Genomic DNA, 12,058 nt, shown 5'->3' on the forward strand with positions numbered 1-12,058 from the left:
AAGCTTCCAGTATGTATCTAGCCAAAAAAGTTTTGCAAAGCCTACGTGAATTTTAGTGGATTAGTCAGTTGTTTTTTTTGTAAATTTATGAAGCCCTTGGTGGAATATATTCAAACAGATGCAATAAATGCAGTTTGATCTCTTTGGATGGTAAAATTTTGATTTCCGTTAACACTGCTTTGGTTTGGTGCACACTTGTTTCCTAGCCAGTTGAGGGTGAATTTGGATAGAGGAGCTGGCAAGGCTGTGGTATTTACATAATGCCTTTTTTTTTTTTTCTTTCTTCCTGTGAATCCTGAGTGTGGATCGAAACAGTCTCTAATCTTCTTAGTGACTAAGCAAAGATTGAATGCTTTGGGTCAAGCTGGATTTTGGATAGACTCAGTTAGGAAAAATTAAAATAAAAAAATCCCAGCTCTTCACAATGATTGCAAATGGAGATACTTACAGACCAAGCTATGTAATGTTTCAGTAGTTGATTATATTTTGGTATTTCACCCATTTGCAAATACCACATAATTTATTTTCAACCATACTTTTGAGACTTCTTGGAAACAGAATAAATACCTCCTTTGTTAAGCTCCGGGCACTGTTCTCATTCATTTGCCTCAGGATAGTTTTAAGTTGTATCATGAGGGATGAAAAGGCAGGTGTCAGAATAAGCAGCATACAGAGGCTTCCTTTTCTTGATGAACTCTGAATGGCTGGAGAAGACTGCAGACCTGAGCTTAATCCTTCTTGCTCTATGATAGCTATGACATAGTAAGAGGAGTATTAGTTCATTAGGTGGCTGTCCTTCCTTATCTCAGTTACTGAAACATTCTGACTGTGATATTTGTGGAGTGTTACAGTAACATAGCATTTCAAACACTACTATAATAAAATTAAATATGTGGGTTTTAATATTTTTAAGACTAATAGATATCCTGAAGTGAAGCTAGAAGTGAGATTTCATGCTTGATTTGCCTTTCCTGCCTAGATTTTGCAATATTTTTGCATGTAGATATTCTAGCTTGTCAGGTGCTCCTAGCAACATGCAAGTACAGTGTAATACAGTGAAGAGAGGAAAAAAAAAATAATCAGTCTGTCCTATTTGCATTTTCCTTTGTCTTCAGGCTTAACTTCCCCAATTAAAAAACTTATGCTAGGTCATTTGACTTAGTGTTACCACAAGGGTTTTTTGTATGTAGTGCATCTTTACATAATACAAGATCACTCAGAGATTGATTTTTCAGAAGATGAAAAAGTTAGTAGGAGCTGCTGGCCCTCTTTTAGTATCTGCAGCCTGGTATTTACAGACCAAATGGTTAACTTTTTTTGTGGTTGCTTTTGTAACTAAATTTAGTAGCAGGTATATAATTTTTATTTTTTGTTTGCTTTACTTCATGTTCAATAATAGAATCATATTTACATCCATCCCCTGCTTAAACTTACCACTGCTGCATTCATTAACTTTCTCAGTATTTAAGCCAAATTGTTCCTAATTAACATGTTTCTAAGTAAAGAAAAAAAGCCTCTTAAAACGTACTTGAAATCTGTATAATAATGACATTTTAGTCTTAGAGATGAAGACTTGTACTGTTTTATGACCGTTTTTGAAATTGCTGCTGTTATGATTCTTATTGTTATTCCTCTTGGTGGTGTATTTGAGAACAAAATACTTTTTGTCTGTATTATAATTAATAGCCAGAAATAGCTAACTGAAAACATAGTAAAGTGGCTAAGGACACGATTACATATTGAGAGAGAGGAACTCAAATTTAACTATACTCAGAATTTGGCCTTTTAAATGTTCTGTTTTTTTCATTAAGTCAAGGGAAGTATTTAATAGCTTCTATCTTTGTGGTATGAGTTGTCACTGTAGCACATATTAGAGGTGCATCTATTTTCTTTCTTCTCCCTTTACATTCAAAGGACATTATACGATTTGTTGAAAAAAAAGGAAAAAATTAGGGGGTGGATGGAGAAAAAGGAGGACAAAAGAACTGAAGAAATATTAAAAAGTATTTGGTTTGTTGTGGTTTTTTTTCTTCTCCACTATGTCCTTGTGATTATCCAGAAATAAATTTGAAGAGTGTAAGAAAAAATTGGCCATCTTCGTAAAGCAGTATAACATTTCAAAGAGAGGAATCAAGGGCAGTTTTGTGAATGTCTGCTTTGCATTCTGGGAAGGGGAAGGGAAGGAGAATGGAAAGAAAAGGGAAGGGAATACACACACACTTATAAACTTTCCTTATTTATATTATGTTTTATAACTAAAAGGAGATACATTTTGGGGTACAATAATCAGAACAGGATATTGCAGGAGCCCAAATTGTGCCTGTGAAAATTTATCAAAGTTGACCAAATCAGACCACTAAACTCTTTATTGTTAGAATCATAGAATCATAGAATCATAGAATCCTAGGGGTTGGAAGGGACCTCGAAAGATCATCTAGTCCAACCCCCCTGCCAGAGCAGGGTCACCTAGAGTACATCACACAGGAAGGCGTCCAGGTGGGTTTTGAATGTCTCCAGAGAAGGAGACTCCACAACCTCTCTGGGCAGCCTGTTCCAGTGCTCTGTCACTCTCACAGTAAAAAAATTTTTTCTGATATTCACCTTAAACCTATCCTATGCTCCTATGCTTAAACCTTAAATCCTATGCTCCAATTTGTATCCATTACTCCTTGTCCTATCACTGGTCATCACTGAAAAAAGCTTAACTCCATCTTCTTGACACTCACCCTTTACGTATTTGTAAACATTGATGAGGTCACCCCTCAGTCTCCTTTTCTCCAAGCTCAAGAGACCCAGCTCCCTCAGCCTTTCCTCATAAGGGAGATGTTCCACTCCCTTCATCATCTTTGTGGCTCTGCGCTGGACTCTTTCAAGCACTTCCCTGTCCTTCTTGAACTGAGGGGCCCAGAACTGGACACAATACTCCAGATGCGGCCTCACCAATGCAGAATAGAGGGGGAGGAGAACCTCTCTTGACCTACTAACCACACCCTTTCTAATACACCCCAGGATGCCATTGGCCTTCTTAGCCACAAGGGCACACTGCTGGCTCATGGTCATCCTCCTGTCTACCAGGACCCCCAGATCCCTTTCACCCACACTGCTCTCCAGCAGGTCAGCCCCCAACCTGTACTGGTGCATGACATTTTTCTTCCCCAAATGCAAAACTCTACACTTGCCCTTGTTAAACTTCATCAGGTTTTTCCCCGCCCAAATCTCCAGCCTGTCTAAGTCTCTCTGAATGGCAGCACAGCCTTCTGGTGTGTCAGCCACTCCTCCCAGCTTGGTGTCATCAGCAAACTTGCTGAGGGCACATTCTGTACCCTCATCCAGGTCGTTGATGAAGATGTTGAACAACACCGGTCCCAGTACCAACCCCTGAGGGACTCCACTAGTCACAGGCCTCCAACTAGATTTTGCCCCATTGACTACAACTCTCTGACTTCTTCCTTTCAACCAGTTCTTGATCCACCTCACTGCCTGATCATCAAACCCATACTTGATCAACTTATTTACAAGGATGCTGTGGGAGACGGTGTCAAATGCTTTACTGAAATCAAGATAGACCACATCCACAGCTCTACCATCATCTATCCACCTAGTAATTTCCTCATAGAAGGCTATGAGGTTAGTCAAACATGACTTACCCTTGGTAAAACCATGTTGACTGCTCTTGATGACCCCCATCTCCTTGATATGCCTAGAGATAGTGCCAAGGACAAGTTGTTCCATCCCCTTTCCAGGGATGGAGGTGAGGCTGACCGGTCTATAGTTATACTATATATATATATACTATACTATATATATAACTATAGTTATACTATTGTTATACTAATTGGAATAAATAAAAGATAACAAGGTGTCTATAGCCTTAAAAGGCAACTTGTCAGTGAGCTTGAGCCAGTCTAACTGCAAGCAAAATAAATTGTTCAGCCCTTCCTCCCTTTCCCAACTCTGGCAGCATGTTCCCTTGCTCCTTTTTGCCTGTGCTGATACGTGTGTGTCCGTGCCACGAAGAGTTGTTGTTTCCTGCCCCACTTCCTTCACAGAGTTAATTTTTGCGTGGGTGAATAACCCTCCCTGACTTAGGGCAGAAACCCTGGTGCCAGTGTGAGGGCATCAGTGGGCACGTACAGCTGGAGGCCACAGGACCACACCTTTTAGTGGCAGTATGGATTTAAATCAAATTGAAAGCAGTATGAAAAAGCAGCCCAGGCTTTACATGCATTGTGCCTCTTGTAACCACTGTATTCACTGTACTAACAGGAGAGATTTAGACAAACCTGCCACTCGGCTAATTAAAGGCTCTTCTTCTAAAGAGGCTTTTGTCTCAAGCTTTAGTTCTGCAGATCTGAATGTAGACAACTAGTGCCTCATGTTTTGGCTTGGTTTTAGTTTTGGCTCTACAGATATAAATACAACTGTATATATAAAATAAATAGCTACTATAAAACCACAGTAACAAGACAAACTTTAGGCCTTCATTAAGATTTTGTTTTATTTTAATATATACAGCAGTATGATATATGATATGGGTGCTCCAGTTTCAGCTTTAGGGGTTGTTTTTTTTGGTGTTTTGTTTGTTTGTTTTTAATTTAAAATTGTTTAGGGAACAAATTATAGATGTTACTTGGTTCTGTCTGTTTCCAGTCAAGGTTTCCATGATGAATACTTCTGGATTTGACTTAAGGGAAGTGTAAGAAGATATTACAACTATTACCATTGGTACTGAGCTATTCTACAATAGTAGAAGCTGAATGTTGCTCATACCATGCAGAGGTTCTCTGTTTGAAACATAAAGGTTCATTTCAGTGAAATTCTCTTGTCAGAAATAAGAACTGCATGTTTTACTCTAAAAGCAATGCTGGACTGTTCAATAGTAGTTGTGAAGGATTACTAGTGATTTGAGCAGGCTTTCAGAGTTTTGCAGATTTAGCGTATAGGAAAACGTCTATCAGTGTTTCTTTGTATCAGCTGTGCCCACGTGTGGAAATGTTTGTGAATGTCTCAGGTGAAGCGACAAGCCAGTGCCTTGTGGCTCTTGCTGATCTTAAAAATCTTTCTACTGCTTGAAATAAATCAGAGTTTCAGCTTGACAATTGCACTTTACTTTTTTACTTGCTTTACCTTCCATCCTTTTATAAGTCGGTAGTGATACAGTTCTCTTCCATGTTTGTATGAAGCTAAACACTTCTGTTGACAACTGGTTTGTATTTAAAAAGTACTTTATCCCAAAATTTAAAACTGCAAGATTGCCTTTTCTCCCTTCACAATTACATAAATTTTATTTCATTAGTTAGTTCATTATTTATTTTAATTAATGAAAAGGCAATGTCTTGGTTTTCTGAGTTTTCCAGAATGTGGTCAACTAGTCCTCTTACTGTTCTTATAGAACTCATAAAATAAATGTTAGTGGAAGGTTTAATAAATACACCCTAATTTATGCCTGAAGTTAAATGTCTCATGGATTTTTGTGCCCTAAATATTCAATTGCATTCCTTTTCATGTTATCTCATATGCTGAAGCATTAATGAAAGCAATGGGGCCTTATTTTAATACTGCTATTTTTCTCTCTAGCTGTGTGCAGCCCACCTGCCAACCCGATCAGAGGCTCCAAACCACTATCAAGCAGTATGTCGGGCTCTGTTTGCTGAAACAATGGAACTGTACACTTTCCTTGCCAAAATTAAAAGTGCAAAAGAGGTAAGCAGTCTGAGGTTTTCTGCTTTTGAGCTCATTACTGTGTGAATTAGGCTTACAAAATCACTTCCATACCCAGCCAGTGGTGGATGTCAGATACTTGAGGAAATCACCTGTAGTATTCAAGGAGAGTGGTTCTACAGCTGAAGATTTTTTTTCTAACCATTTACAGATGTCTCATGGAAATTGTTATTAATTGTGACTAGTCTATTTGGGAGTAAAATAGAAGTTTTTCTTGGAGGGTTACACATTGCATATATGCATCGATTCCTGCATGCATGTGTACAATATATTTGAGTCTAAAAAATTCTTTGGTATCTCAGGGATGCTGTGAGGTGTCAGAACTTTGCCTGTTGTTCCTCAGCAGCTTCTTAATGCTTTGTCTTTGGCTGAGAATTGTCTGGGATTCTTCTTGCTCACATTTTGTCCCCAGTCAGCAGCTTCCCTTACCTTTGACAAATGATTGGCTTTTTTGTCTGTCACACAAGCTTCACAGCAGAGTCAGCTTAAAACAAGAAAAATTTCTGCCTGAAGGTTGTAATGCTTATGTTGACTGCCTGCTTGGCTGTTACTGTTGACTGAAAGGCCATTCTGTGAACTGCTGCAATTAAATGGTCTGACTGAAGAATAACTTTGAGGGTGGGCATGTTTTTTAAAGAAGATAATTTCAGTGATCTGATCTGCAAAATGGTTTCATAAACAATTGTATTAACACAGTTCAGGTGTGGTTTACATTAGGAAACCAGTGGGGGGTTGGGGTGGGAGAGCAGGAAGGCAAACATGCTTCTGAAAGCTGGTTTCTTCACCCAAACCATCTTATCAAGTAATGGCACTCATAATTTTTCTTTTTAATAAATCCCTGAAGGATTTTCGTTTCTAAGTCAAGACCCAAAGTACATTTGAAAAGCAGGATAAGATTTTACAAGCTTATGTAAAAATGTTGCTGTTAAAAGAGTCAGGGCTGTTCCACCCGTGCACACATGCTCTCCCACTATTTTTACTGTTTTCCTTCTTCTGGTTTGAGGAAACAAAGACAGCAAATACTAAAAAAAAAAAAAAAGGCAAACACATAAACAAAAAAACCCAGAGTCAGTCCTTGTCAGGTTAATGAGCTAAATCCGCTCATCAGAGGGTCAGATGAGCCTCAGAGCAGCACAAGAGAGCTTTTATCCTAACTCTGGTGGTGGAAGACATAAACCAGAGGCATGAAAGACTGGTGCTGTCTTTCCTTCCTGGTCAAGACGCATCCCTCCAAAGGGGATGTGTCCTTCAGACATGTTTCACAGTAGCACAGGGTCGAATTTCACCTGCACTTTTTCTCCAGTCCTACTCAAACTGAAAGCAATTTTTAAACTGAAACAGTATCATACAAGGGGAATTTTGTCAGTGTCAGCATGGCTATAGAGCCACTTGTTTTCTGAAGTGCCCATGTTATGGATCACCTGCATCCAATACCCCTGATACAGAGAGCCGACCGGATACAGTGTCTCTGTGCTAAATCTGGCTCCTGAACCTTTTCATCATTAATTTCACATCTCAGCTTTTGACTGCTCCTTAGTGTTCTGACCACTGGATATAATTGAGGTACTTGTGCAAGAAACACCTCAACTAACAGCTACTGCAAAATCCATATTGAGGCTCAAAGACCCCTTGAAATTCTTCTTTGTGCTCAGAGAGGAATTACATTTCCTGTAGTTCTTGAACATTTGGGCCACAGTAAGCAGTGGTAAGGCTTCTCTTGTTATTGTCAAAGTGAAATATTGTGGTTTATAACCATTTAAAAACTAATTCTTAATCTTTTTAAAAAATGTGTTCACAAAGTAGAGGTGTGTTTTGAATTTGCAGATTATTTAATCACCTTGTAATTGGATGTAAAAGCCCAGCAATGTCTGATCACACCGTAGAGCATGCTATGAGTTAATTCCAAATGAAGGAAACCATTTGCCTCTCAAAGGCTATTAGGAATTGATTCAAATCACATTTAGGTCAAAGGAAGTAATCCCTGTAGATGGAATTTTGGCCCTGCTGAAATCAGTAAGACTTTTATTGCTGCACCTAACCAGGGTCAGAATTTTGAACTTTTGATTTAATTTTACTCTGGATCAGTCCCGCAGTAGGCATACAAGAAATTACCAAGAAAATTTTCTTACAAGCAGCTTCTGGAATCTGAATACTTTGGTTTTATGATGTGCTTGATCCTTGCCTATAGCTTTTATCCATTTTTGGAATGTATTTAATTTTGAACATAATGTAGCATACAAAGATAAAAATAAGTATGAAGAAAGTATAAGGTGGAATGCTGTAAATCTTGTTACACCCTTTTAAAATGACGTCTATAGTTTATACTTGAGGCAAGCAGGAATCATATGATCACACAAGGCTTGTGCCAGTAAAGGCTGTGATGTTGTTTATATGCTCTTCTGTCTTGCAAATACATAGAAGAATCTTGATTCATGAGGAATATGGCTTAATACAATTCAAGTAAATAAATTCCTTTTTCTTTTGTTTTTGTCAAATGAGTATTGAGTATGAAGGAGAGAAACACTTCATGCTTCAGTGAAGACATTTTATTGTTGTGACTTCGTGGTGATTTCATTGGCAGATAACTGGAGGAAAAAAAACCAAGTTATATAGATCAGATCAATTTTTTTAAAAACCCAATATTGTGGTTGTGACACTAAAGATGCCAGGAATTTTATACTGTTAGTTTATTTCAAAACCTGACAGCTTTATTCATTTAGAATTCCTCAGACTTAGACACAGTTGTAGACATGAGATAAAAATTAAATTAAAAACACTTTAAAGGGGAAAAATAGTCTAAAATGACTTAAAATAACTTTGTTATGAAAAAAAGAAATTACTTTGAAATTAATTTAATTCCTTCTAGGGTCACTGGATGCCATCTGGATATCTGTTTCTCAGGTGTATGAATACCATAGTCTTTGCTCAGTAGGCACTTAAACAGCTAACTTCACTGTAGTGGAAGAGGGAGACATTTTTTTCTGCAGAAATTAACTGGACCAAAATGACCTATCTTATGCTAGAGCTCAGGACAAGACTAGAAGGCAAATAAACTGTGAAAGAGGCAGGGCGGAGGGAGATTTCTGTGATGCTGTTTTCAATTTGGCACTATAACAACTTGTCAGGATTTTGAAAGTTACAGTATTTCATGAGGGATAGATCAGGAAGCAGAAGTGATAGGCCCATAAAGACATAATGTGTTTTGTTATTTTTTATATATACTGAGTAGTCATGTGCTCTCCAGTCTATCATGTGAACAACACTGTCACAGAACAAATGGAGCATGGTTTCAGAGAGGGTTTTACTGGCATGCATTGAGTGAGTGCATTAATCAGAAATGATGAAGCAATGATCGAGCTGTTCAGGTCATCTCAGTGGATGTCAAACGAAATGTTTTAGGCACTTTGACAAATACTTGATGCCATGTGTTTTTTATTTCCAGTCTGATTCCATTTGTATGAAAGGTCAGTAGTAAAGCTGACTTGCAGGCAGGGAATGGTCCTTCCATTCTTAAAGAGAATGAAATGTTTAATGTAGCAGATGCACAGGACAGGACTCAAACCAGAGTTGAAAAAGGTAGGATACTACTATTGCAATAGTAAAAAAAGATAAAATAAATGGAGTAACAGGAGCAAAAATGCATATTTCTGTGGAATAGCGAAAGTTATTGAGATAACTTTTGTTGGCAGCTAGCCATAGACAGAACTGTAGGCACAAACAAGTGATGTCTATGAGATAAAGCCAGTGTTCCTGCTGTGGAGTACATATAAAGGTGATACACATTACTTGGGAATGGCATACGGTGTGACTGAGAGACAAGGACTGTGCAAGCATAGGACTGCAGAAATTGCTGCTTGGAATCGGACTGTAGATCCACGTGGTCTGCTGTCCACATTCTGAACCTGCTTTACTGAGGGGCTATCTGCCCTAGTCCTCCTTCAGCTTCCTGTTACTTCCCAGTCTTGCCTTCTACTGGAGTTCAAGCTCCACATGCACTTAACGGCTGAGTGAGCCAGCAATGTGCCCTTGTCTCAAAGAAGCCTCATGGTATTCTGGGCTGCACTGGGAGAAATACTGCCTGTTGGTCAAGCGAGCTGATCCTTCTCTGTTGAGGCTACACCTGGAGTGTTTTATCCAGTTCTGGGGATTCCCAGTACAAGAGAGACATGAACACACTGGAGAGAGTCCAACGAAGGGGCACAAAAATGAGTATCTCTCATATGATGAGAGGCTGAGAGACCTGGGTCTGCTTAGCCTGGAGAAGAGAAGGCTCAGGGAGATGTCATCAAGGTCTATAAATACCTGAAGGGAGTGGTGCCCAGTGACAGGATCAGAGGCAATGGGCACACACTCTCTGAACACCAGGAAACTCTTTTACTATGAGGATGACCGAGCACTGACAGAGGTTGCCCAGGGAGGTTGTGGCATCTCCATCCTTTGTGATATTCAGAAGTCACCTGGACATGGTCCTGAACAACTGGTTCTGTTTGGCTGTCCTTGAGCAGAGGGGTTGGACCGGCTGGTGTCCAGAGGTCCCTTCCAACCTCAAACACTGTGAGTGGTATCAGTAAATGGTGGTGCCAGCCTGTAGCAGAGCTAAGCATTTGTGACTGGGCTGTTGACGATAAACTCCACAATTGGCACAGCTGGTACTAAAAGACACGATGTGATGCTGGCAGCATAAAATACGTGTCCAGTAGGCGGATATGTCTTAATCTGCTGCAGTAGATTTGACTCATATCTCAATTTTTGGAGATTTATGTACACCCTAAAACATCAAGGTTAATATTCCTTCCAAACTAAATAAGACTTTGTATATTTTTATAATTGACTACATCTTTGATTGCAGTAAAGTCCATGTTCATCAAAAACCTGTCCATAATTTCATAATCTACAGCATACCTTGTAATTAAGATTTTGGTAGAATACAGATGAATCTCCCAATCTGTCATCTTCATACTTTTCTTTTAAATTCTGTCACCTTTCATTTCTGTCCTTTCTGATGCAAAAGCATAATTCTTTTAGTCTGCCTGGATATATTTCATTCTGATCTGTATGAAACATAAACATACACATTGTAATTAAGTGCATGAGTAGAAATGAAATGGTTCCTTTATTTTTTTCTTAGTTTCATGCCATGCAAAGACTCAGTTGGAAGACAGTTAATTAAAAAATTCAAGTGTCACTTTCCATTTAACATGGCTATACTGGTGTATTATTTGCACAAAATATGATAATGGAGGTAGTTAATAGGTACCTAAACAATGTTAATGGCTAACTTATTTTGGAAATACAGTCATTAGCTAAGTTACTCCTAATAGTCTTGTGACTGTGAAAGCCATTAAATACCCTGCTGCTTGGATTTTCAGAAAACACAGCTGGAAAAGGAATTTTCTTGACAAACATTTCTGCTCATAACTTCACTTTTGCCTACACTTCTAAGTTGCTAGTGACTCCACTTTTGCAACTGTGTTGTCCTCAGGCTTGTAGCCTCATCGTGGTCTGCTTGATCCCTCAGTTTGGGAGCTTTAATAAGGGAAAAGAATGCGGTTTTGCTTTTGACACAGACACAGAATTGACACAGAATTGTCAGAGTTGGAAAGGACCTCTAGAGATCATCTAGTCCAACTCCCCTGCTAAAGCAGAATCACCTAGAGCACAATACACAGGACTGCATCCAGGCAGGTTTTAATATCTCCACAGAAGGGGGTTTTGTGGTTGGTTGTTTTTTGTTTGTTTGTTTATTTTTTCTTACCTGATGCAGGTTCTGTCACTCAATAAGCATTGCATATACTTGATTTGGGGTTTTTTTGCCTCTACTTAAACAGTTATGTTGAGCAGGATGGTGACTATTGCCCTTTATAGAGCTAAACAACGTGTGTCAACACGTGTGTACCACTGTATATGAACTCTGATATCCACTTGAGATGTTTTCAGGAACTGATTTAACTGTTCCTCTTCTCATGTTTGAATTAAATGGGGTTTGGACCTTTTCAAAGAACTAGAGTAATGGTGCTGGCCAAACCCGTGGAATTTAAATTCAAGTTGGATAGCTGAGTATGTAAAAGCAGTTTTTCCCCTAAGTGAAGTTTATGTAGTTTTAAATTGAGCCTAGAGGTGTAAGAATATTTTATTAGTTTCACAGATAACAGTGTAAGAATTACTTGCATCAGTGAACAAATGATTCCTAATTAAGAATATGAAGTGGGGACTCCAGTAGACTGTGTTCTGCAGTTGGTGAAAGACGAAGTCCAGATCTGAGTTCCTGAGAATACTGTCTTACTGTCTTCATTAAAACGTTGCATTTTAGAGAGCATTTTGTGGAAGAGAGTCTGTG

At 38.7% G+C, this 12,058-nt stretch overlaps 1 protein-coding gene across 1 annotated transcript in view; it reads left to right on the forward strand.

Annotated features, from left to right (window-relative positions):
• Nucleotides 1-12,058, forward strand: part of SPIRE1 (spire type actin nucleation factor 1) — a 124,720-nt gene that overhangs the window by 76,887 nt on the left and 35,775 nt on the right. Inside the window, exon 4 of the mRNA XM_051611768.1 lies at nucleotides 5,578-5,703. Within this exon, the coding sequence (XP_051467728.1) occupies nucleotides 5,578-5,703 (126 nt within the window). The remainder of the gene's footprint in view (nucleotides 1-5,577; nucleotides 5,704-12,058) is intronic.

The sequence above is a fragment of the Apus apus genome, chromosome 2 (assembly GCF_020740795.1).
Source record: "Apus apus isolate bApuApu2 chromosome 2, bApuApu2.pri.cur, whole genome shotgun sequence".
Lineage (NCBI taxonomy): Eukaryota > Metazoa > Chordata > Aves > Apodiformes > Apodidae > Apus > Apus apus.